Source organism: Balaenoptera physalus (genome assembly GCF_965194825.1).
Source record: "Balaenoptera physalus genome assembly, chromosome: 21".
Taxonomy (NCBI): domain Eukaryota; kingdom Metazoa; phylum Chordata; class Mammalia; order Artiodactyla; family Balaenopteridae; genus Balaenoptera; species Balaenoptera physalus.
Window position 1 is genome coordinate 29,128,903 of NC_138902.1, and position 27,689 is coordinate 29,156,591.

Consider the following 27,689-nt stretch of genomic DNA (forward strand, 5'->3'; position numbering starts at 1 on the left):
TGTTAAGAGACTGGCATAGTCAGATTTTTTTTTTTCTATGACTGGCTGTAAGCTGGGTTCAAAATAGCTAAAACTGTCACAGATCTTGATAGTTGGTTGCAGTGCTAAGCTGAACCAGGGGAGTGGCAATGGGGATGGATAGAAGTCAACCTACTAATGATGTGTAAAGGAGACTAGTGTCTTAGTCTGTTTGGGCTCCTATAACAAAATACCACAGATTGGGTGGCTTATAAACATTTACCGCCCACAGTTCTGGAGGCTGGAAGTCCAAGATCAAGGTGCCAGCCTGGTCACAGTCTAATAAGGACCTTCTTCTGGTTCTCACTGTGTCTTCACACAGAAGGGATTAGGGAGCTCTGTGGGATCTCTTCTAGCACTAATCCCATTCATCAGAGCTTCACCCTCATGACCTCATCATCTCCCAAGGGCCCCCACCTCCTAATACCATCACACTGGGGGGTTAGGATTTTAACATAAATTTGGGGAGGATACAAATATTTAGACCATAGCAATAGCTGAGACTTAACTATAGAAGTATGGAGAAAATAGACACTGATAATACAGATATCTTTGAACAACTGAGTGGACGTTGTTGCCTTTTTCATAGGAAGAGAATGGGGCTAGAAGGGTATGTGCGTATGAGACTGATAAACTTCATTCTGGATTTGTTGACTCTGAGGTACCTGAATATCAGCAGAAAGATCTAAACTAGAGATGAATATTTAGCATACAGATGGTAACTGAAGACTAAGGAACAGATAACTGCCCAGGAAGAATATGGAAAATGAGTCATATAGGTTGGAATGATCCTAGAAAATAGGGGAAGTTCAAGGTTTTATTAGATATCAGACATCCTTGGGAATTGTTTTATTAGGATTAGAAATTGACTGTAGGACTAGAAATAGCATGTTCTATGATACAAATAAAAGGAGTTGTGACAAGAAAATCACATTGATTCAAACGTGACTTTTTCCCATCACGTTGAAGTTTTGCACCAGGTAAGAACAGTTGAAGGTGAAGTACACTAATATAGCCAAATGCAGCAAGCCATCAGTGTGGTAACCTCTCCACTACCATGATGACCATTCACCCTAGAGTCTTCTTGGCTCAGTTGAACCAGATACCGTCTTTGAGATGCGTATTTCGTTGTTCCTCTGTGCATTTTGCCCTTGCTGCCCTAACTCCACACCCTCAATCCTTTGCTAAACTTCTACCAAATAACTTTGACTCTTTAAAAAAGCTGGTTCAACAGGTCTGTTTTTGTGTTGTTGTCTTTGACTTACTACATTTTTTTTTAATGGCTGTTGATATTGTTATAAACATCTGGTTTAAGTTGTATACTGATAGGGGACTTCCCTGGCAGTCCTGTGGTTAAGACTTCGTGCTTCCATTGCAGGGGGCACAGGTTCAACCCCTGGCCGGGGAACTAAGATCCTGCATGCCGCTTGGCCAAAAAAAAAAAAAAATTGTATAGTGATTGAGCATTTTATTTTGCTCCAACACTTATACAAACACTATTAGTGCATGATTTGGCAGAATGTAAGGTGTCTTGAATTTTTAAGAAAACGTACTACATAGCAGAAATGCCTAATTAAAAAATGCAGCATTCCATCAAGATCAAGCTAGATTTAAATGAAAGACAGATAACCCTATTGAATCGAGGAAAAAATTCGTGCAAAAACCTATCAAATAATGTGTATATGTTGTTTAGAAGGGAGGCATGTTTTCAGTTTCAGGAACAGAAAGATGGGGCCGCTAACACAGTGACTAATGTTCAGAGTCCCACCAGGGTCTCTGACAAGACCCTAGCGAGCACCCTGGCAGACCTATCTGGTCCCCGCACCACACTGCGCAGGGTGAAAAGGAACTGCGAAATAGTCACTTAGAAGGTATTTAGAATCAAGATAAGGTGTCAGTTTGCTTGATGGGTACCCTGGATACCTGCAGCCTCAGTGCTCATGCCCAACGGAAGTTTCCAGCCAAATGTAACCTCACTTAACCTAGAAGCTAATTATTTCCTAGTAGGTTAGTACAGTACCTTTTAACCAATCACAACCAGACTCAATAGTTTGGTGTTGAACATGTAAAAATCTACTTAGTGTCATTCCTAATGTTTAGGACTACATAGCTTATGGTAATAGTCATGTAACTCCAATCTGAAATATACAATCGAGTCACTGATTTAAGATTTGTGATTTTAAGTGGGGACCCAAATATATACAAAGCACTGTAATATTTTAAAATTCCAGGTTTACTCTGTTTTTTTAAATTTATTTATTTATTTTATTTATTTTTATTTTTGGCTGTGTTGGGTCTTCGTTTCTGTGAGAGGGCTTTCTCTAGTTGCGGCAAGCGGGGGCCACTCTTCATCGCGGTGCGCGGGCCTCTCACTAACGTGGCCTCTCTTGTTGCGGAGCACAGGCTACAGATGCGCAGCCTCAGTAGTTGTGGCTCACGGGCCCAGTTGCTCCGCGGCATGTGGGATCTTCCCAGACCAGGGCTCGAACCCGTGTCCCCTGCATTATCAGGCAGATTCTCAACAACTGCGCCACCAGGGAAGCCCCAGGTTTACTATTTTTATAAGCTTAATTTATCACAAGAATTTAATGCTTAGGGGAGATTTTTAAGTCAAACAATTGACGTACTCAAAGATATTGACTATACCATTGTTACTGGAGGCCTATGAAAGTATCTTGTGGTAAACTGTAATTTAAATTTGAGGCATTTTCTTTTATAAATTGGCAAAATTTTTAGTTAACATTTAATAGAGGTAAGGAAGTATTATGAAATTTGGCTGTGATTCACATTTTCTGTACTGAGTGCTCTGGATCAACTACTTAACCTCAAAATCATGAGCTTTATCAGCAGTAAAATGTATTGATACCACATACCTCACAGGATTCTGGGAAATATAGAGATATAAAAAGAGCCTAGCACACTGTGTCACATAGTGTTATTTATAGAATTATCTTAGTTAAAACATAGTCTACAGTCTTCCAGAATAATTTACTATTTACTTAGAGTCTAAGATGGACCTTACAAGACTCCAAGATATGGGAATTTTGCTTGATGTTTAACCCTTTGATTCAAAGGTTACAATGTTTTCCTACCAGAATGAAATCATATAAATTATGAAAGCTCAGAATGATAAGAATAAACGACCAGGTAATTGATAAAATCTTCACAGAAGTTGGCTGCACCCAAGCTTAAAAGAAAAAAGGTAGACTGAGTAGAAAAAGAGTAGAGAAGGAGGCTGAGGAGGGAGGGACACAGAAAAGAATGTGATTTACTTGAAGGAGAAGAGGGTGTGTGTGGGGAGTGTTGTCTGAGATAAAGGGAAAGGAGGTACTTAAGATTCCACAGGGTGGAACCAGGTTTTGGAAGGTCAGATAGCAAGCAGAAGAATTTTTTCATCGTCCCGTCAGCAGTTTGAAAACCACAACAACGAAAAACCAGGCACTGATGTTTGATCAGCAGGGAATTGACTGAGGCAAAAAAAAAATAAAAAATAAAACCTACCAGAGACAGAATTATAAAACTTGGGAAGCTGTGCAGATTTTCCTTCCACTGAGGTCAACCGTGAACTATCTGAGATTGTCCCCTGACCTCCCATCTGTGACACATTCCTCAATCAGGCAGTTATTTCTACTCTTTTCTATCTACAAATAATGCAGTGATCACTTCTTTCAGCAAACATTCTGTAAACAATGAAATCAGGCATCATCTTCTAATGAAACTATTGTATTTAACAGCTTAAGATAAAATGGTATGGCTAAGGAAGGCACGCTATGAGATTCTAGGGTAATGGCTTAGAGAAGAATTTCTTCCTGTGAAGTTGTTACTGTATCCATGATGTTCATGAAAAACGAAAAACAAACAAAAACTTACATAGTGAGTGCCTACCAGATAGTAGCCCCTTAAAAAGACCTTGGAGATATAGCAAAGAACAAAATATTCACCCATCCACAGAGACTGAAACTCCTGAACAAAGTCCCTGGCTATTCAGTATTTTCTAGGAACGCATTAAAATGTAAATTAAGACTCCACCTAAGATCTGTCCTAACAGAGACTCTAAGGGTGGGGCACAGAACTCTGTTTGAATAAAGCTGAGATGATTCTACCGCTCCCTGAAGTTTGACGACCACTGTCCTAGATTTATTATATGGATAGGATTTGAAACTTCACAGGTTTTCTACCTGATGGGGAGAGCGAGGGATTGAGGGAGTAGCTGAACAAACGAAAGCTCTTCAGTCTCCATTTTTCTAGCTGTTTTCCCTGAAGGAAATACTCAGGATTACAAAGAAAGGTAAGCTTTTCTCTGAAGATCATTTCCTTAATCATGGTTTTCTTTAAATACCTAAACTTGATTTTAATATTTATGGAAGCTTTAAAAATATATATACCATGCAATGGTATAAAAGGGTAAGTGAGAAAGCCAGGGCAAAAAATAAATAAAATTGGGAAAAACAAGGATAGGTATGAATTTGGCACATAGATAAAATTATACTCATGAGACAAATTATTCTCCTACTTTGCTTTCTCTTGGTTTCTGTAAAAATATTTAATCTCTATTCTCTGCTACTGATTTCCCTTTGTGCTGGTTTGATTTAAAATATGTCTAAAAATATTATTAGGTAAAATAGATACAAAGAAAATGATTATGAATGGTAGGAAGGTATTTCAAGTTGGGCAGTTATAGAAAGGCCTCTCTGAGGAAGTGATGTTTGAGCTGAGAACTATAGGGAGGAAAGAAGGAGCTGGAATGGCAGAATCTTGAGAGAAAAGCATGGCCAGCTGAGGAAGCGGAAAGAGCACAGATAAATTTGTCATAGTTGGAATGGACAATGGTTGGAGGAAAGCTATAGGTGAGATTAAATGTGGACAGGAGGCCAGACCATCTAGGTCTGTTAGCCATTTGGATTTTATCCTAAATGCCATGGAAAGTTGTTAGAAATGATTAGAAACCTGATTTAGGTTTTAACATAATATTCTGGTTGTTAAGCTGAGGAGTTGGAGGCAGGAGTGGGACAGGGTTGAATATGAACTAGTTGAGATGATGAAATGATGGTGGCTTAAACTTAATGATGAAATTTTAAAGTGAGTTGGGGGAAGGGAAGGCTTCCAAATATTGAAATCGGAAGAGTGTTACAGATATGTTAAGGTGGGATGCTTATTAGACATTTAACTGCAAATGAGTTGGGAGTTCTGGGTCTGGGTAGAAGCTTAAATTGGAGAGTGGTACTTAAACTTTTGGAAGTAAATGTGATTACCTAGGGAGACATTGGAACTAGAATAAAGTAAGGGACCAGAACTGACCCTGGAAGCACACCCAAACTTAGAGGTTCAAGAGGATTCCAAGCCAAAAAAGAATGCTGGGAAACAGACGAGTAACGTAGGAGGGATGTCATTTACATGATCTTGATTGCAAAGAGAAGAAACCATTCCAAGAGGAGGGTCCTGGCCAACTATGTTGACAGCTGAGAGCTCAAGTAAGATAAAGCCAGGAGTGACCACTGACTTTCTAAACTTCTTCATTTTTGTAACTGATCAGTTTGTTTTTTTTCTTCAGTCTAGGACATGTTCAGGGAGGCAAGACAAGAGAAGCCACAAGGGTTTGAAGGACCCGGCAAGAAAAAATTGAAGTAAATTCAAATCCAAATCATACATAGAGAGAAAATATTTGTAATTTGTATAATAAGGGGATAATCTTTTCAGTGTATATCTTAAAATTAAGAAAAAAGACCAAAAACCTGGTAGGAAAAAACAGCTGAAAGGCTTAAACATGGTTCATAGAAAAAGAAATGAAAATGGCTCTTAAGCATATGAAAATAATAATAAAATGAATGCAAGCTAAAAATAAGGATACAATTTCTCACCGACCAAGTGAAGTTTGACACCTTCTCATGTTGTTTGAAATGCAAAATTACATGATCTTTGTGGTTGGGAATCTGGAAAAATGTACCAAAATTACAGGTGCATTTATATTAATAGTTACTGTATTCATAATTAGAACTTTTAAGAAATATTAAAAATAAATATAACATTTTTATGAAGAACCTTTTTTGAATAATTCTCGAGACAAGTGGCATGGTTTTACAATTTTGCAAATCTCTTTAGTTTCTGGTTTATATCTACTCCAGCATTCCATCTATTGCAGTGGGTTTTTTTAATAAATATTTTTTATTTTATTTATTTATTTTTAAATTTATTTATTTTATTATTTTATTTTTGGCTGTGTTGTGTCTTTGTTGCTGTGCACGGGCTTTTCTCTAGTGGAGGCGAGCAGGGGCTACTCTTCGTTGCGGTGCACGCGCTTCTCATTGCAGTGGCTTCTCGTTGCAAAGCACAGGCTCTAGGCATGCAGGCTTCAGTAGCTGCAGCACGCAGGCTCAGTAGTTGTGGCTTGCGAGCTCTAGAGCGCAGGCTCAGCAGGCTCAGTAGTTGTGGCGCACGGGCTTAGTTGCTCCGCGGCATGTGGGATCTTCCTGGACCAGGACTCGAACCCATGTCCCCTGCATTGGCAGGCGGATTCTTAACCACTGCGCCACCAGGGAAGCCCTATTGCAATGTTATTTTAGTTGAAGTATATGAAGAAAATCTGTCCTCACACTAATACCTAGTTGGAAAAGGGGAGATCATTCTAATACCTTTTTCAGATAATTGTTTTTTTCTTTTTTTTGAAATCATATTAACGAACATTTTGTCCTCTGTAACATTAAAATCCATTGATCTGTCTTATACTTTGAGTTCACTTTACCCTTGCATAATCTTGTAACATCATGCATTGGTCTTTTGGAAAACAATTGGTTCACCGAATTTGCAGATTTTCCAAATGTTGACACATTTCATTATGCAATAGCAAAAAAATCCCAGTTGTTAATATTCCTACCAATTTCATCAGAAAAGACTAAGTATTGGGAAACTGTCAAGCTCAGAATAGTAGATACAAGTTTTCCAAAACTCTCAGTTTTGCTTAAAAGCTCCAGTTTTATCATTGGGAACTAATATACTCACTTGGTTTCCTTGAAATGACAGGGTTTCTGTCAGTGTTTGAGAAAATGTCTTTTCCAAATCACTACATCTGAATGACCACAGTTTGTCTCATTTGTTCTTTCTACTAAAAATGACCTATGAAAAAACGCCGCTAGTATGGCTTGCAACTCAATCATAGAAAATGCTTTTTTGCGAGACAACCATTGTTTTTCCATATGCAGCATAAATACTTTACACATATTTTCCATCTTGTCACCCAGAATGCTAAATCCTGTACTCAGTGTTGAGATTTAATACTTTACTATTGCATCAAGAAATAAGAATGATTTTAAGTAAAACGGGCTTTTTTCTTTCTTTCTTTTTTTTTTCTTTTAAACTGGCAGCATGCAAATAGGTAGAGATTTTAAAAATACAATAAATGACTATGGTACTGTTTGGTGCTACTTCCTTGATTAATGGTGAGACACCAGCAGTTTTATCTACTATCAGTGCAAATGTCAACACAGTGAAAAGGCAAATCAAGTCTGCTGCTTTAATATGTACCCTAAAAAAATCTCATCACGTATATAAGAGTAACAACTTCAGACTTTTTTTTTGAAGTTTTGCATATCTTAAAAATTAAAAGAGAGTGAAGAGATTGATTGGTTGATGGTCAAGTTTGGGTGGAATTGAGAGCGTGAGAGGCAGAAGAAGCTAATAAGTCCAGAAATGGAAGTTTGGGAGTTCTGCGCTCTGGCAGGTCAATTCCTTTCAAGAGCTATTGTCAAAAGAACGGGCTAATGAGATGGAATGGGCAGGTGTAAATTAGAGAATTTTGATAAGTTAATACTTGCTGTTATGGTGTCACCCAACAATGGCTAGAGATGGGATTAAACAAGGAAGCTAAGGCAATTCTTTATTGGGAAAGAGTTTCCCAAATTCAGTAGGTAATACATTTTAAGAATGTAATTAAAATGTTTCTAGTGAAAAGGTAGAATTGTTGCTCAAAGGTAATCAGAATTATCTGGAATTGTCTGGATGTAGAAGATATAGATCCCTTGTTCTGTTTTCTCAAAATCTGTATGTACATATGTATATCTGTGCATATGTACATATGTATATACATGTATATATGAAAATCTATATGTATATGTACATATAAATGTGTGCAATTTCCCTTTACTATTTTTGAAAAGGTTTTATTTTTTTGGGGGGGTCGTTTTTATTTATTTTTTAAAAATTTATTTATTTATGGCTACGTTGGGTCTTTCTTGCTTGCGTGCGTGCTTTCTCTAGTTGCGGCGAGCGGGGGCTACTCTTCGTTGCAGTGTGTGGGCTTCTCATTCCCTTGGTTTCTCTTGTTGAGGACCACGGGCTCTAGGCACGTGGGCTTCAGTAGTTGTGGCTCACGGGCTCTAGAGCGCAGGCTCAGTAGTTGTGGCGCACGGGCTTCGTTGCTCCGCGGCATGTGGGAACTTCCCAGACCGGGGATTGAACCCTTATTCCCTGCATTGGTAGGCGGATTCTTAACCACTGTGCCACCAGGGGCCCTATTTATTTTTTTTAACGAACACCTTTTAATGGCCAAGTCTCTAGTGAGACATGCCTTGGGCTTCCGGCGCAAAACTCGCGTTACCTCACTCAGGCGCATGCGCACTTAGGGAGTCTGAAGGGGAGCGCTTCTCATGTATGCGCACCTTGAAATCTGAAAGTAAGCCCTTCCTTAAACTTGGTAACCCGGCGCCTCACCTTTCTATGGTTTAAGGAGGCATACAAGGAGGCCCTCTCTTTTTGGCTTGTGCAAGCACTGGGTGAGTGATTCCTTTAATTTGCGACCTGAGTGTCTGAGGCTAGGCTCTGCCTCTGCCTCCCCTTAGTCCCGGAAGCTCCTAAGTTCCTCTCATGTTCTTTGCAGCAGTGTGCCGCCTTTGAGCACCATTTTTTTCTTTTCTTTTTCCTTTTTTCTTTTTTTTTTAGGCCATGCCGCATGGCAGGTGGGATCTTAGTTCCCTGATCCGCGCCCCCTGCAGTGTAAGCGCGGAGTCTTAACCACTGGACCACCAGGGAAGTCCCTCTTTTTTTTTTTTTTTTTTTTTAATGACTTAAAGGGAGGTGGCTTGCTGTGTTGTCACTTGTAAATAATTTTCAACCAATTGCTTGAAATTCTTAGGAAACTTGATCGTTCGTGTAACTCCTTGTCTCCTTTCCCAAGCACGTGGCTGCCAAAGATCTGCTGGATTTGAGGAGTCCAGGATGCACTGACCTGCTGACGCTTGACTGCGGACTGAGGTTAACGAGTGTGTCTGCGCCAGAACACCGCCACTCTTTTCCTTTTCAGAGCACGGGGAGGTGTATTCCACATCAGAAACAGCCCAATCTTCAACTAGGGCCACCTGCCGCCATGTCCAAAAGGCTCTGCTCCCAGTTAGAGCAAGAAATCCCGGAAGATGCCCGCTGTCAGATACATCTGGAGCCACCACAGCTGTTCTGCCATGATGACCAAATCACGCTTTGTGACAAGTACTTCACGTCCCAGGAGCAGAAGAATCCCGTGGTATATGGAGTACAAGAGGCTGCTGAGAATTATAGGGTAAGCTTCATGCAGATCCCAGCCCACTCTGTCATTCTGGCTGCCTCCTCTTATTTATTACCTTATTTATTTGGGGGACAGATATTCTGATCCTCCAAGACCATTCCCTTAGTTGATGTTTATCAAAGAATACTAGATAAGTACCATATTTAGACCTTCAACTTCAACGCTAGGGAAACATTGTAGTCAGGGCTATTGGCCTTTCAGTTGTCTAAGGTTAGGAATCTATCTGTTGTAAAGCAATTACTTTACCTGGAATTCTGTGATATATTTCTCTGCAGAAGTTATTCCAGGAGATATTGAACACATTGAAGGAGAAACTTGAAGTAGCTAAAAGCATATTGGCTGATGAGCAAGAAAGAATGGTGATGATGCAGGTCAGTGCTTATCTTGATTCTTAGGGGGAAATTACCCATAATGTTGGATAGCAAATAACATAAACACAATCAAAAGACAAAGGACAAAGCAGGAAAAACTACTTGAAATCCATAGGTAGGAAAAGTGTTAATTTCTTCACGTGTAAAAAGCTCTTAAAAGTCAATAAGCAGGGGACTTCCCTGGTGGTACAGTGGTTAACACTCCAGGCTCCCACTGCAGGGGGCATGGGTTCTATCCCTGATTGGGGAACTAAGATCCCACATGCCGTGCAGCCAAAAAAAAAGTCAATAAGCAAAAGACTAGGAACTCCATAGAAAAATGATCAAAGACATGAGAGTTTACAGAAAAGAAAATGCAGATATCTTTTGAACATACTGAATTGGTCCATAAGCTCATGGTAAGAGAAATACAAATTAACTATATTAAATTTGCTAGTGAGATGGCATTTGCATCCCTTATTGGCAAAGATTGATAGCACAGTTTATAACAATGCCATAGGAGAATGAGCATCTTATGTACTTTTGGTGGCCATGTAAATCCTGAAGCCATTTAAAGGGCAATTTAAGAATTACTATTCTGGGGTGCGGGGGTATAAATTAGGAGCTTGGGATTAACATATAAAGTACTATATATAAAATAGATATATATATTTAGATCTATAAATATGTCTATTTTACATATAGGGAAAAGAATCTGAGAAATATATATGTGTAACTGAGTCACTTTGCTGTACACCTGAAACTAACACAACATTGTGTCAACTATACTTCAATAAAAAGTAAATAAATAAATAAAGAATTACTATTCAAATTGAGGAATCACGGTCCATTATGCACGTTTCACTTCTAATTTCAGACCCTCCCTTCATATGTAACTGTTCTGCCAGTTATACTAGATTCTCATCCAGTTGAGGATGGTAGGCATTTTTTTCAGCTCCAAGCACCATATATTAACAAATATTGGGGTCCCACTGTTTGCCAGGAGCTATGCTAGGTGCTGGGGATTCAGTAGTGAAAAGAAAAAAAAAACAGAACAAACAATCCTGGCCTTGTGCAATTGACATTCTAGTGGAGGTAAACAAGTAAAATGTGTAGTATGTTACATTGTAAGTGCTGTACATTTTATTTAAAAAGCAGGAAAGAGTGATGGGATGTACTTTTAAACAAAGTGATCAGGACCTTGTCATTCCAAAATTGGTTTTGAGAAGACTCGAGGAGGTGAGGAAGTGAGCTGTGCAGTCGTGGGAAGAATATTCTAGGCAGAGGGAAGGGCAAGTACAACGATCTCAAGACTGGTGTATACTTGGTTGGGGTTATGAAGGAAGTGGAGGCTAATAGGTGATGAGATCAGAAGACCACATCTGACAGGGAAGTTGATTTCTTTTTTTTTTCTTCTCTTTTTAAAAATTTATTATTTTTTAATGAAAAAAGGAAGCCAGTGGAAACTTTTGAACAGAGCAGTAATGTGATCTAACTTCCATTTTCATAGGAATAGTCTAGCTGCTGAATGAGAATAAGACTGTAGGAGGGTGAGAGCACAGGTCGGGGGACCTGAAGGGGACTGTTTGCAATAGTCAGGGACAGGTAATGGTGAACTGTGGGGGAGGGGTGGTAGAAGTGGTGAGAATAGTCAGGCTCTTGATAAATCTTGACTCTATAGAGTCTCATGAGGTTAAATATGGTCATTAAGCTGACTACTCCCAATGGATGTCTTTAGCTCAGACTTCCCAGTGGTGGGTTTTCACGTCCGACTTCCTGCCTAGCATCTCTCCTTGGATGGCTAACCGACTAATCAAAATCGACATATCCCACACTGAGCTGCCGATACACTCCCCACTTCTGGAGTCTATCCCTTCCATACTTTTCCTTTCTATGTTTTGGCAACTCTATTCTTTGTCTAAAAACCTTAGAGTCACCCTTTGATTCCTCTTTTCTCACACCCCCTATCCAAAGCATCAGCAAAAGCCATTGGTGCTGCCTTCCAGTTTTCCTGGTCTCCTTTTTGGTCACTGAGGTTGTATAGATTCCTCAGTTTTCTATTGTATAGATTCCTCAGTTTTCTAAGTCAATTAACATTTCTTCATCTGCATTTTATGTTCTACGATTGTGTTGATGTCTTGGCTGATGTTGACTTTGAAATTCTCTCTGTCCTTTGTATTATATATCTGTTACTTCTTCCCCTGTACTTTTATATTTCCTTGTCTTTATATTAAAATTATGGATGGAAAGTAACCATAGGTATTTATCTGTGGTGTTTAACCTGAATTCTGTCATCTATGGTGAAGGAAGAAGAGCAGAATTTTAAAGCGATGATTGAGTCTGAATATAGGATAAGGTTCGGGTTGCTGATTGAAGAAAACAAAGTGAACTTCCAGAGCCCGCAAGGGTGCGGATTCAACCTGAACTTGAGAGAAGCCAGTCAGAACCAACTGATGGAGTTTGCCACAAAGCTAAAGGAGAAGTTCCAGGAAATACTACAGGTGAGATGTGAAACATGGCATCCTAACAATATTTGGGAAATGAGAGAAAGAAGAGCTGAACAGTATGTCAATTCCAGAATAAGACATCCACTGACAACCATGGATCTATTAAAAGAAGGAATATAGTCATCCAGCAATTCTATTTCTGATAATTTATCTTGCAAATATACTTACATACATATAAAAAGACACGTGGGTAAGGAAGTGTGGTAAAATTATTTCAGTATAGAGCCGTGGCTTTGAGGTAGTCTTTGAAGCCACATTGATGAGATTCGTATCTGGGTTCTGCAATTTACTAGCCTCTAGGTGACCTTAAACATGTTGCTTAACCTCTGACTTGGTTTCCTTAGCTGTAAAATGAGGATAATGGCCCTTAGTTCATAATATTGTTGTGAGGCTTGAGTGTGATAATCTACATAAAGCTCTTTAAATAGTGTTTGTATGTGTGTACATTATTGTGTAATGTAAGTATTAGGTGTTATTATTACTATAATATTTGTTGATAGGAAGAGAGTAGATACAACCTGTATCCATCAAGGTTGGACTCATGAACTACATTGTACAGGACATACAATGGAATGCTCTTCAGCATTTAGAAAAGATAACATGGCTCTATATGTATAGATAAGGAATGCTCTCCAAGAGCATATTATTTATTAAGAAAAAAGCAAGCTGTCAGATCGGCAGTGGAGTATAATATGGTATCACTTGAGTTAAGAAAAAAATAACATGGAACATTCGTGTATTTAACTAGGTGGAGCTTCTTTGCAAGGATAGAAGGGAAACTGGTATCCCTTCTGGTTTGATTATTTTATTCTCATCAGTGAATTTAATTTTTAATTAAATTATAATAAGTCATAGTTTGAATTTAATGAAGGAAATAGGAAACTTCCTGAACAAAACTAAACAGCAACAAAAAGTGGTCTGTTTTAGGTCCAGGCTGTGAACTGATTAAGTAGACTATGTGGATACTGTCCACATCAACATAAATATATTGTGTCAAAGAATCAAGTTTCTATTGAGGTGTCTTGATTGACACAGAGGAATATCCTGGCCTTATCTAATTATGTCTGTTTCTGGGGTGGCAGGCAGTAAAGCAGGTTTTTAAAGAGATGGTTGAATTAGCGAATAAGAGAAATTGTCAGTTGTTGAATAGTAATAAGGATGCTTCTGCAGAGACTGAACTGTCTGGGGAGAGAGAACATGAGTAAACTGAGGGAGAGTGAAGTCAGGCTCTCTGAACAGATCTGCAGCCTCCAGAAGATCACCACAGAGCTGGAGAAGAAGTGTGGGCAATCTGCCTCAGCGTTGCTCCAGGTAAGATTCTGGGAATAACCTTCACTACAGTATTTGAGAAATGAGAAGTGGACAGTACTCATTAGGGGCCAGTTCTAGAACACAGTGCCCAGTGATCTTCAGTCATACATGAAGGCTACCAAAAGCATTATGACTCATTATAAAATCATAGTATGTATAGAGCTGCTTCACTGATCAGTAGTAAATATGAATTGAGATGTCCTTTAATAAGGTAAATAATTGGTTAGTCAAATTATGATGTATCCATACAATAGAATATTCTGCAACCATAAAAAAACAAGTAAAGCAGTTCTAAACGCACTAAAAGATTATCTTCAAGATATCAAGTGAAAAAAAATGCAGAAAACTTTTTGTTATTTAGAGAATATGTATAGACGTATATGCTCATTAACATTCAGACAACCTCTGGCAAAATAAACACAAACATTGTAATCAGCAGTAACCTTGGGAAACAAGGGTGAGACTTACTTGTATAGTATTGTGTGTTTTTTAAACTGTTTTGATTCTTTGTAGTTTTTATTTTTTATTTTTGGCCACGCTGCGCAGCTTGTGGGATCTTAGTTCCCCAACCAGGGACTGAACCCCGGCCCTTGGCAGTGAGAGTGCAGAGTCCTAACCACTGGACCGCCAGGGAATTTCCAGTATTGTGTATTTTAAATTTTGTTCAGTAACATGCATTACTCTTTTCAGTAAGTAAATGTTTATCTTTTAAAGACTGTTTATATCCTTCTGCCAGGCCCACATTTGCAATGTGAGTACTCTGAGAAGCCCCTGCACGTAAACCCTTAGGTTCTGTTCTAGAGCCACGCCTAGTTCCAGACAGTGCAGATAGGTGTGACCCAATTATGTTCAGTTCCTGACCTGGTTCCAGCCACCATCCCCAGCTTAGCAGGCTCAATTCTTTTCTTGTTTGTTTGTTTGTTTTTAATAACTAATGAGTTTATTATTATTTTAAATAATGACTAAAGAGCAATTTCTAAACCTCTTCAACTTTAAATTCCAACAAGATAAACAGCAAGACCGAGCCCCATCGCAGAAATACCCCGGGGGCCTCAATCAATCACAAGGCCCTGGAGTCCGGGAACTTCTGTTTCAGGGGCTGAAGAACAGGGCAGCCGGCACACCCCAGGGTCTAGGTGCCCCACCATGCCCGTGGCTCCCACCCTCTGAAGGATGTCCCCTCCCCACCCCTGCCACCTGCCAGGCCCCCCAGCCCCTCCTCACAGGGGGCTTCCTACTGGGCCTGCCACCCCCAGGTCCTGAACCCGCTGCCTCTCAGGAGTCCCCGAGGGCACCCTGCCCCTCCACCGGCCGCCCCTGGGTTCCCACCCGCCCAGGAACACCCACGCCCCAACACCCACAGGGGACAGAAGCACTTGCAGCCACATGAAGGCCCATTCCCACACCCAGCGCGGGTCAGTGGCCCCGCCCTGTGCACCCCCGGGTCCCCCCCTTCCTGCATCTGCCCAAGGCCTGAGTGGGTCACCACAGGGCTGGCTGGGGCCCAGGGTGTCCCAGATATACCCCCGCCCTGCCACCCAGGGCTCAGCAGGCCCCTCTTCGGGGAACAAAGCCCACCCTTCCCACAGGTGGACCCTCCCGGGGCAGGGACCCCCAGAGCCCGCCCCGCCCCCCGCCCCACGAGGCTACGCCTGTCTCTGTGGCTGCAGGAAGCCCGGGCGGAGGACGCGGGGCAGCAGGCTCAATTCCTGCCAGCCCCAGGATAGAAAGCAAATGGGCAGAATTTGAATGTGGAGCATTGTGAATTTGAGGTATAGAAGATTATTTCCCTTGGGAATATAACAGTGATTTCAAGCATTTTTCTGACTTTTCCTATTCCGTGTCGAAATTTGGTATCTGAGAATTAGCACCATGAGGCTGAAGAAATTACATGGAAATCGAGTTTCATTATTATAAGAGAAAATACTTTTCATGAGCACAATTCACAAAGGGCTTGGCTCAAATACCTGCTAGTAATTTTGTCTCTTTTCACCCCATAGAATGCAAGATATTCTTTGGAAAGGTAAGTTATTCATTTTGGAAACACTTAGGTCAGATTCACAATCTGATTTGTGAGCACACAGGGGTTAGAGATGTTGGGGTGCGGATAGCAAGGCCATGTAATGAGATCCATCCTCTGGATGGAGGGGCCTGGGGTCTGCACAGGTAACTGAGATTGTCCTTTCTTTAACAGGAGTGAGTCACTACTGCTTCAGTGTCTAGAGCCCGCCCGAATCACAGACCTGAGTTTATGCCAAATAACAGGAATGAGCAAAATGCTAGAAGTGCTGCAAAGTGAGTTGACACACATCCATGATCACGGGACACTTTATATTTGTATTTGAGGATAAAATGAACATCCTACCATAAGTAGGTAGCTCCAGATAGCTTAAGGATTTAAAACGACTCTATTTGCAAATATTTCTCCTGTGGTTTATATTTTCATTTGCCTAATAGTGTCTTTTGAAGAGCAGAAGTTTTAGATTTTGAAGTTACCTTTTTCTTTTGTAAATGGTGTATGCTTTTTGTGTCCTAAGAAATCTTTTTTTACCCCAACAAAGATTTCCTTCTAGAATTTTTACAGTTTTAGTTTTTGCATTTAGGTCTATTGTTCATTTAAAGTTGTGTGTGTTTGTTTTTTGGCTGCACTGTGTGGCATGCGGAATCTTAGTTCCCTGACCAGGGATCGAGCCAGTGGAAGCGCAGGGTCTTAACCACTGGACTGCCAGTGGGACCCCTAAAGTTAATATTTATGTACGATCCGAGATATGGTACAACTCCCCTCCTCTTTTAGTACATGTATGTATCCAGTTGTTCCAACATCATTTGTTGAAAATCCATGGGCACATACGAGCAGATCTATGTCAAGTCTAATAGGTCCATTGATCATTGTATCTATCCTTTTGCTAATACCACGTTGGCTTGATTGGTTACAAAAAGTCTTAAAATTGGGCACTGTGAGTTCTCCAGATTTGTTCCTTCAAAAATAATTTTGGCTACTCTAAATCCTTCTCCACATAAATTTTAAAATGAGCTTGTTGGCATCTACAAAAAACCTGCTGGGGTTTTGATTGGTATTACACTGAATCTATAGAACAATTTAGGGATATGGTGGTATATCTCCATTTATTTAGGTCATCTTTGATTTCTCTCAACAGTGTTTTGTAGTTTTCAGCTAATATTGTACATATTTAATTAGACAGATACCTAAGTATTTTTTAGTTCTATTCATGGAATTAAATATCAACTTCTAATTGAAATTTTATTTATTTCTAGTCTATTGATGGTATACGGAAGTATTCATTTGTGTATATTGATTGACATTGTATCTTACAACTGTGCTAAACTGATTTATTAGATCTAGTGACTTTTATAGATTTTCAGGGGATTCTCTACAAAGATATTCAAGTAATCTATAAATATAGACAATTTTTTTCTTCCTTTCTGTAAGCCTTTTCTGTATTCTTCTTACCTATTGCACTTACTAGGGCCTTCAATATGATGGTGAATAGGAATGGTGAGAATCATCTACCTTCTTCCTGATCTTAGGAAGAAAGAAAGCATTGTTTTTCACCTTTAAGTTTAATGTTAGCTGTAGGTTTTTCATAGTTGCCTTTTGTCAAGTTGAGGAAGTTCCCCGTCTACTCCTGATTCACTAAAACTTTGTATCATGAACAGATGTTGAATTTATTAGATGCTTTTTTCTATATCTACCAAAATATTTATTTTTTTCCTTCATATATTGATATGGTGAATTATATTTGCTTCATATGTTGAACCACCCTTGCATTCCCAAGATAAACTCTTGGTAATAATGTTTTAGCCATTTTACATATTGCCAGATTCAATGTAGTAATGGTTTTTAAAGAATTTTTGCATTTATGCTAATGAGACATATTTTTCTGTAGCTTTCTTGTAATCATCCATTGGCACTTTATTTAATACATTTTATTTCTATTTCTAGATAATCAGTTCTTTGTCAAATCCACTTAGTCTTGCTTTCTTTAGATTCCTATATTCTATAGATACTTTTAAGTTTTTCTTTTTTTTTTAAACATAGTAAGCAAAAATTATTGTAGAGTTTGTGCCTAGCAATTCCAGTATGTAAAGTTCTTCAGATTTTTTAAAAATAAATTTATTTATTTATTTATTATTTTTGGTTGCATTGGGTTTTCATTGCTGCAAGCGGGGGCTACTCTTCATTGTAATGCACTGGCTTCTCATTGCAGTGGCTTCTTTTGTTGCAGAGCACAGGCTCTAGGCGTGCAGGCTTCAGTAGTTGTGTCATGTGGGCTCAGTAGTTGTGGCTCACGGGCTCTAGAGCGCAGGCTCAGTCGTTGTGGCACACGGGCTTAGTTGCTCCGTGGTGTGTGGGATCTTCCCAGACTAGGGATCAAACCCGTGTCCCCTGCATTGGCAGGCGGATTCTTAACCACTGCGCCACCAGGGAAGTCCTTCAGATTTATTTCTGCTAGTCTCACTCAGCAGTACTTTTTTACTTTGAGTGTGTGGTTAATGATTTTTTTAACAGTAAGCTTTCCTTTTTTCCTTAAATATTATTTTTAGAAGTTCTTTGAAGACAGGAATGAAGGTGTACACACTTCTAGAGAAAATCTGCATTTATTTCTGCCAGTCTTCTGGAAATACTAGGAGCCTAGGACAAGTTGAAATTTAAAATTCAAGGCTTGTGGCTTTTAAGACCACTTTAATAATGATATGAATTAAGTGCAGAGATTTAAGTTCATTTGCCCATGAAACTTGCTGCTGGATTAGATGTTAAAGAAAGAAATCAAGGACTACTACAGGTTTATGGTTTGACCAACTATAAAGCAGTAAGTGTTCTACTGAAAAGTAGAAACTGGGAAGGGATAGGTTTGGAGTTCCATTTTGGATGGAGTATGTTTGAAATTTCTGCGTTTTGTTCAACTGGTATTTGTCAACTTTTTTATGGAGTAAGTCATGAACATATAGAAGATATTTAAAACTGAGGCTAGATGAAGGCACTTAGGGGAAAAGAATACAAGTAGTGAAAAGGAAGACCCAGGACCAATCCCTGAGAAATCAGAATATTTAAAAGTTGAACAGAAAGAAATGAGAAGGAACAGTTAGCGATATGAAGACACGTACCACTTTCATTCACGTATAAGAAATAACAGTGAGCATTCTTGATCTCAGCTTGATTTTTCTGGAGGATTCTCACAGGATTTCTGGCCTCTGATATGTTCTCTTCTGATTTACTCAATATTAAGGGCCTGCTGGCAGCAGTTTCTAAGTATCTGTCACATCTTGGTGATATTTAAGATGAAGAAAGCAGTTCAGTCACAGGATAGAGCCATGAATCAACTGCTCTATTAGGAGACTTCATGTTTCTGGCTGTTCAGGCTTGGAGAAGATCTTTAGGGACTAGAGTTGGGTCTCAGGTGATACTGGGCTAGGACTGAGTATCAGGTCATTTTTACAGCCTGGCAGAATTCCTTTCTGTTTTGAGAGGTATTTCTAAACCTCTCCGTAGTTCATTATTCATTGTTTTGTTCTTCTTCCTCAGATAGATTTCATTTTCATCTCCTTCCATTATCTTATTGACTTTGTTCCTCTGTGATGTCCATTTCTTTTTTTTTTTCTTTTTTGGCTGCGCTGCACGGCATGTGGGATCTTAGTTCCCTGCCCAGGGATCGAACCCACGTCCCCAGCATTGGAAGCACGGGAGTCATAACCACTAGGCCACCAGGGAATTCCCCCATTTCTTGAAGCAGAGCTTAGGGGTCCCTTTATCTGTACTCTCCTAGATTGCCTCTCCCATATCTGTGCCTGAGACTTGTGCCCACTCACGAGGAAGCCCCTGCATGTTAGACATCATGCGTCTCTGGCACTGACAAACCCCTAGGTTACCTAACTTTCTTTCTCCCTGCAGGACCTGTAACTTTGGACCCTGAAACAGCTCATCCCTGTCTGGTCTTATCTGAGGATCTGAGAAGTGTGAGGCTCAGAAATGTGCAGCAGGAGGTACCCAGTCGCCCAGAGAGATTTGACTTCAGCGCCACCGTGTTGGGTGTGGAGCGCTTCACCTCAGGGCGGCACTACTGGGAGGTGGATGTGGAAAAGGCAACACAGTGGCAGCTGGGCGTACACAGAAGCTCTGCCAGCAGAAGTGCTTCCGGAGATAAGGTCTTATTCACAGGATCCATGATGGGAACTGATTATACTTTCTGGGCCTTCCCCCCTTTAAAAAGGGTTTCCTTGAGAGAGCAGATGCACAGAGTTGGCGTTTTCCTGGACTATGAGTATGGGCAGATATCCTTCTATGATGTGACAAAGAGATCCCTCATCTACAATTTCTCTTATCTCGCCTTCCAAGGAGCTCTCAGGCCTGTATTTTCTCTTTGTATTTCAAATGGAGGCATGAATTCAGACTCTCTGAGCATCTGCCTCCCTCATGTTTCTTCTTGTAATGGTACTCTTAGCCCTCAATCTTCTTTGGTGTGAAATCTAAGACCACAAGAGGCCAGAATGTTACAAGCATGACTTTATATAAATTATTTTACAAAGTAATCCAATAAAAGATTTTTAGCACTTGAGTTGGAACCGAGGTTAACACCCCAGAGCCTTTGCATTCATGTGGCTTTCAACACCCATTTCATGGAAGAGGTTACATTTAACCTGAATCATGGATGATAATAACTGAAGGACTCCACGTTAATTAGAACAGCAAATGCCTACGCAGCATAAGATTGGGAAATTAGAGACGGAAATAGTCTGGGATCCTTAAGACTAGGTTAAGGACTCTAGAGATTTCTGAAAACAGAATTGGGTATAATCAAGACTAGATTTGAGGCTATCATCAGAGTGACATGTAGAATGGAGACATCCTATTCCTGACATTGTCAAGACTTCTAACATCATTCCAAATAGAGGACAACTTAATTTCCCTGGGTACCTTATCTCAGTGGGGAGGAGATGTTGCAGAAAATGTATTTTAAAAATATTTCAAGTATCCAACTTCTTTCTTACAAGGAAAATTAGATTTCTTAAAAGAAGACTGATAGTTCACTGCTTTGAAAAACTATTACATTAAGTCATGTTGTAGTGGTGTCTTGTATTTGCCTTCATCTTTCTCTATTTGATAATCCACTGAAAATTTTTTCCTAGAGCCTTGTTCAGGGGTGGTCATACAATGCTGAAAAGACAACAAAATTATTTATTAGAGGGACTTTTAATGAAAGGTTTATCAGTGTATCTCCCTTTATGTTTTTAACAACCTGTAAGTGTGTATTGATCTTTATTATTCAAATGTAGAAGCTGAGGCCCAGAGGCGATTTAATTTTCCTAAAGTCACATAGCTGTTAAGTATCTAGTAAGTTACATGGGTAAGGAATTAAACCTGGATCATCATTTTAAAAGCAACCTCTGTCTCAAATTTGAAAAAAATGTAAGCCTGGAAAAAGTCATTGCATATCTTCACATCAGATCACAAGACTTAAGGGGAAAGTAGCCCTGATCTGAGAAGTGGGGGCTAGCTCAGGTGAGTGAGCTGGAAGTTAGATAATCATTTGAAACACTGAGATTTAAAACTCAGAGCAATGGTTCTCAAACCCCTTCCCAATTTCCTGTGGGAAAGATGACAATTGACTATATAGGGAAATGTGAGAATTTAATAATAATTGTATGTATGAGTCTAAATCTTCACCTTCATCTTACCTCAAATTTCTCCTGCCTCTACAACTTGACTCTTAAGAACTAACTACTTTCCCAAACTTAGAAACCAAAAGAGAATGCAGCATGTCCTACCAATGTCAGTCTGAGACATTGTCTAACCAACACACAAAGATTATTTAAATTATTTAGGAAAATGCATCTGCGATTGACTTTGGTAGTTACCAGCTGCTGAGAACCCAGACACTGAAGTTACATGTTAACTCGAATTATCTGGTAGAAAAGAAATCCTTAAAGGTTTTTGTTTTATTACCATGTAGAGTATTAACCAGTTTTGGATCTACCCTAAGCAATTTTATTTAAACTGCTTCTCATTTCTCTTGCAACAAACTTAACTCTCTAACTGGTTCCCTAACTAATTACTGAGTTGAGCAAAATCTTTGACATATCACTGTCAATATTTGTATGAGGATCATGAATTTTAGCCTTTGAAAATAATACTTTAGCACAGCCTACTGACCCTCTGAATAAATGGATGCCTAGTGTATCCTTCCACCAGTCACAGAGACTTTGCACACACACTTCCCTGACTTCAGTCACCACTCTCCCCTTTTTCGCTAATTTAGATCTTAGCTTAAGTGTTGCTCCTCGAAGCAGCCTTCCTTGACAAACTTAACAAGGGAGAATCCTGGGACATCATTGCACCAGTTACAGCTTCTTTTATGCAAAGCACAGTTGCAATTTTATATTTATTTGGACGATTCTTTGACTGCCTTTCCCACTAGACTAAATTCCATGAGAGTAAGGACTGTGCTTGTTTCTGTTCATTCTTTTATCTTGTGTTAAACAGTCCTTAGCACATAAATTCTCAAATACATATTGAAAGTGAGGAAAAAGCAGTAAGTAGTGTTGTATATTATGGAGCTGGGTGGGTGATGGTTATTGGTTAAAGTCTTGGAAGGGAGGTGCACCCATGTCAAAATGAAAAGGTCAGTAAATAAATTCAGGTGAACTGGTGGTTTAGTTTGTTAGGGCAGCCATAATGAAATACCACAAACTGGGTGGCTTAAGCAACAGAAATGCCTTTTTTCATAGTTCTGAAGGGTACAAATGAAGGTGTTGGCAGGGCTGTTTCCTTCTGAAGATGGTCGCATGCCTCTCTCCTAGCTTCTGGTGGTTTGCTGGAAATCTTTGTTCTTTGTCTAACTGATATATCACTCCCTTCTCTGCTTCTGTCTTCACTTGGTGTCCTCCCTGTGTCTCTGCCTCTACACATGGCCTTTTTAAAATAAATAAGGGCATCAGTTACATTGGGTTCGGGGCCCACCCTACAGTATGGGTTCATTGTAACTTAATAGTGACCCTATTTCCAGATGAGGTTACATCTGAGGTACAGGGAGTTAGGACTCTTGGGGGGACATGGGGGGTGGTGGGGGACGACACAATTTAACCCATAGCAGACGGGTTAGTATGAAAAGAGTTTTTCACGTACAGCAGCAGGTCTGCAGATTCTGTGTATCCTGTAAGCACCTGAGGATTTTTTTTTAAATCATCACCCCTTACCCCCATCACCCTTTACCCCCCCACACACTAATTACATCAAGATCTCTGGGACTGGAATCCAGGAATCACTTTTCCAAAACTCCGTGGGTGATTTACAACATGGAGCCAAGATTAAGAAGAAAGTCAGTAAACGCAAACAGAGAACAACTGGTTTGGTCAGTGACTCCAGCCTTTTGTGTGGCTTGTAATTTTAAGTCTTAAAAGGTTAAGATGTGTGGTGATAGTGCTGGGGAGGTGGGCTTTTAGGTCAGAGATTAAGGTGAACCTTGGATGCCTCTTTAGTAATGAGTAAGCATGTGTGGTTCGTATGACTGGGGCCGCCAATCAGCCTGCTGTCTTAGAAGATTGTTGATTGGGTAAGGTATAATTGGAAGTCACTTTAAGAAACTGTATGTCTTGGATAACTGTGCTAGGTAAGACCTAGGAAATCTCAGGCCATTGGAGGAGCCTCCAGTGTTTTAGAACATGTAGGATTGTCCCACCACACTGGGGACACATCTCTACCCGTAGAACACTTTGCATATGATAAATGTACCTTGGGCAAAACACTTAAGTAAAAAAATCCAGTTCCATTCTGTAGTTGTAACTCGAAATGACTTCTTTACACCTTTGTAGAACACTTCAGAGATTCTTATAGCTGAACTACTAACACGTTTCTGGGTTAAGAATTAAGCCCATACCAATCTAGACCTGCTACCTTCCCCTGAGAGTCAGGACAGTCTGCCTGAGATAATCTGGGGGCTAAAAGAAGAAAAGGTAAGTGGCCTCACTGCCATTAGTTTTTTTTGATTTTGGATAAAGAAAAGGAATTCGGATAGAGGAGATAATTAATTCATGGAGAATGGGCAAGTGATTTGAAACTTTGATTTCTTGAAGTCCCTGATTAGAATGTGATAAATGCCATCAGTGGTAAACTGAAGTTAAAAAGCACATGGATGGGGGCTTCCCTGGTGGCGCAGTGGTTGAGAATCTGCCTGCTAATGCAGGGGACACGGGTTCGAGCCCTGGTCTGGGAAGATCCCACATGCCGCGGAGCAACTGGGCCCGTGAGCCACAGCTACTGAGCCTGCGCGTTTGGAGCCTGTGCTCCGCAACAAGAGAGGCCACGATAGTGAGAGGCCCGCGCACCGTGATGAAGAGTGGCCCCCGCTTGCCGCAACTGGAGAAAGCCCTCGCACAGAAACGAAGACCCAACATAGCCAAAAATAATTAATTAATTAATTAATTAATTAATTTTAAAAAAAAGCACATGGATGGGGAATGGAAAAAATTGGAGAAGCTTGCATTTTAGCTGTCCTGACAAATTGGAAAGTATACAACAGAATGGGACATTTGCCTTGAAGAGAGACAAGTGTTGAGATTAGAAACTTACCCCCAAGTGAGAGGAATTATCTGCAGCAGTAAATGAACGTGGTAGGGTGACAAAAGCGTTGTTGAATTTAAATATTACATATTAAAATTTAAGTTTGTACATATACTATCATCAAAATAAGCTTCCAAATGCTTTATATGTATTACCTCATTTGATTCTTCTAAGAGATAGATGTTTTTTATTTTACTGAATCAAAAATACACTAAAAAACCACCAAATAGTGATACAAACTCTTGAAAAATGAAGCTATTCATTTCTTTACACCCAGATTGTATATCCCTAAAGTTATTCAGTGAGATCTGAGGTTGACTGGAGAGGAAGGTGAGGGAAGTTGAGGCCTAGTAAAGATGAAAGTGAAATTCACATTTCTCAAAAGAAGCAGTCAATGGAGACAATAAAATTATTTTCATGAAATGTATTTATGTATTTGTATACTATTTTGAAACCTTATGTGAGTAAGCTTTTTTTCCCCTAAATGAGTACTTCTAATGAGCTTTGTGTTCATCCTAATGAAATCAGCTAAAGATTACCCTGTATTTGTGTTTCTTATTTCAGATAGGAGAACTATGTGGTGATTCCAGATGCTGGTGGGTTTTCTATTTGAAAAAGGGAGTGGTCTAAGGGTACTGGCTGCAGTCTCCCTAACTCTTTGTGTGGCCTGTGACATTTCTAAAGCTAAAAGCTATTCCTATGTTTGATGTTGAGATTCAGAACTTCAAACATGAGTGAATTTTAGTCCAGGGACTATAAATGTGAATTTCCTCTGAGAATATACTATCCTTATCTTCATCATGGAGTTACATGGCTTGTTATGGAGGGAAAGGCAGGGATACTAGTTTCCTGGGTCTAGAGTGATTTGAGGAACTGGAGGAGGTGTGTGACATACCAGCCTCTTTTCAAAAACTTACGAAAAATACATGTGACTATCCATCACATGTCTTCCCCAGGACTTCCCTGGTGGTGCAGTGGTTAATTAAGTGGTTAATCCATCTGCCAATGCAGGGGACACGGGTTCGATCCCTGGTCTGGGAAGATCCTACATGCTGTGGAGCAACTAAGCCCGTGCGCCACAACTACTGAGCCTGCACTCTAGAGCCTGCGAGCCACAACTACTGAGCCCACGTGCCACAGCTACTGAAGCCCACACACCTAGAGCCCATGCTCCACAACAAGAGAAGCCACCGCAATGAGAAGCCTGCGCACCGCAATGAAGAGTAGCCCCTGCTCAACACAACTAGAGAAAGCCTGTGTGCAGCAGTGAAGACCCAACGCAGCCAAAGATAAATAAATAAATAAATAAATAAAATTTTTTAAAAATGTCTTCCCCACCCCCAGTTAGAGCCAACTACATTCCCAAATGTGCCAGCCTCTGTGGCATCCCATGTTTTATGTGAGCTTCACAGGTTCACTTTGTCTCAATTTACTTTGGAAATCATTGACACCTTTATTTTGCTCCCATTCTGTGTTCAGTCTATCAGCAAGTACGGTTAACTCTACCTTCAATATATCCCAACTCAAACTTTTTACTATCTTCCCTCTTACCATACTAGTCTGAACTCTTTCTTGCTTAGACTGCATGGTAGCCTCCTAAGTGTAGCTTTCATTCTTGCCTTCCTCTGTCTACCCTCCACAAAGAAGAACCTCCCCTGACATTATCTAATCCTCTTTCATTCTCTTACCTCTTACTCTACATTATTTCCTTTATAGCATCGATCATTACCTGAATTAATATTTAACTTATCTGTCTTCCCTCTCTGGAAACGTAAACTACGTCATGGCGAGGGCTTTGAATGAATGGTGAACAAGACAACCAACAAATATTTATTAAGTGATCCCTGTATGCTAGGTATTTGACATGAGAAAACAAAACACAGATCCCTGACATCAATAAGTGGATGAGAGTCTGACTTTAGAGCTTTGGAGTACAATTTTGTCTAAAGGAACTCTAAGAATTATTTTCTGTTCGTTTGCTTGTTTTTATTTTTTGTAAAGATGACAGCTCCTAATGAAATAGACTTCTCTAAGTGTCATTTCATCATGATCCAGTGACCAAGTTTTACCAAGTATATCTCTGAATACATGATTTTAAAAATCAGAACTCAGTGTATTCTGATCCAAGAGCAGACTAGTTTTCTAGCTCAGGTATAAAGCTTGAGATGTATCCAGAGGAGATGAAGGCATGGCCTGACTCACTTGCTTCAAATAGAAGAGAATCCACTGAGAAGGAGTTAAGCCTTTTCAGTCATCAAGAACAGATGATCTTTGTTTACACATGTATAGCATTTTATTCTTGCATGGATGGAATATAGTAATTCTGGCCTTAGGGGCAAAGGTCACATAAAGGGTCTGCTAAACAGAGGCTATAGCTACTCAGATAAAAATAGACCATTACAGGGGCTTCCCTGGTGGCGCAGTGGTTAAGAATCCACCTGCCAATGCAGGGGACACAGGTTCGAGTCCTGGTCCAGGAAGAGCCCACATGCCACGGAGCAACTAAGCCCGTGTGCCATAACTACTGAGCCTGCGCTCTAGAGCTTGCGAGCCACGGCTACTGAAGCCCACACGCCTAGAGCCCGTGCTCCGCAACAAGAGAAGCCACCGCCGCGAGAAGCCCGCACACCGCAAGGAAGAGTAGCCCCCACTTGATGCAACTAGAGAAAGCCCGTGCACAGCAACGATAGACCCAACGCAGCCAAAAAAATTTTTTTTAATTAATTAAAAAAAAAATACCATTACAGGTTAAGATTGTGTACTAATTAAAAATCCCAAGAGCCATTTCCCCATAAGCCTATGAAGGTCACTCTGGGAAATTTCCCCTGGCTTTCCCATAAGTATCAAAATCCAAATTCTTGAGAGCCCTGTTTTAGTTAATGGTTTCTCAGCCTTGAAGCATTTGCAGTTCCTCTCTTTGGGACATTTCTCTAAATGAGAGTTCTTACACGAGGATCGAAAGTCTATCATTTTAAAAACTAGGTCCAAGAGAAGATGCTACCTAATATCACTGTGTCAAAAAATATATATTGGCTAGTTGAGAACGTGATGGGTTTTGTTCCCCCAGTGGAAGGTTAGTGGCTTATTCTTTTTGTTTGACAATGCAGGCATACTTTCATAGAGTATACTTAAAGAATGCATTTTTCCTTTGGAAACGGTATCTTTATTTACCAGTGTATCTCTCCTTAAATACTGTGAATGTCCCACAGTAGCCACTCATTAAATATTTGGTAAATGGACTTCTTGTTAAAAATAAATTGCATAAATAAATAAATAAAAACCGCCTTTTTCTTAATGTTTGGTTGATGGTGAGATAACCATAATGGAAAGAGAAAATAAGTTAGGTCCTGCATATTGAAGAATGAGACCCAGGTCCC

The 27,689-nt window shown here is 39.9% G+C and overlaps 1 protein-coding gene across 1 annotated transcript; it reads left to right on the forward strand.

Annotated features, from left to right (window-relative positions):
• The first annotated feature begins 689 nt into the window (after window positions 1-689).
• On the forward strand, window positions 690-24,151 carry TRIML2 (tripartite motif family like 2). Its single transcript, XM_082444563.1, is given in 9 exon segments — window positions 690-4,306; window positions 9,185-9,562; window positions 9,844-9,939; window positions 12,225-12,419; window positions 13,508-13,581; window positions 13,583-13,736; window positions 15,737-15,759; window positions 15,931-16,031; window positions 19,648-24,151. Coding segments are annotated over 8 exon segments (1,404 nt in total). The 5' UTR covers window positions 690-4,306; window positions 9,185-9,373; the 3' UTR covers window positions 20,220-24,151.
• Window positions 24,152-27,689: the final 3,538 nt, after the last annotated feature.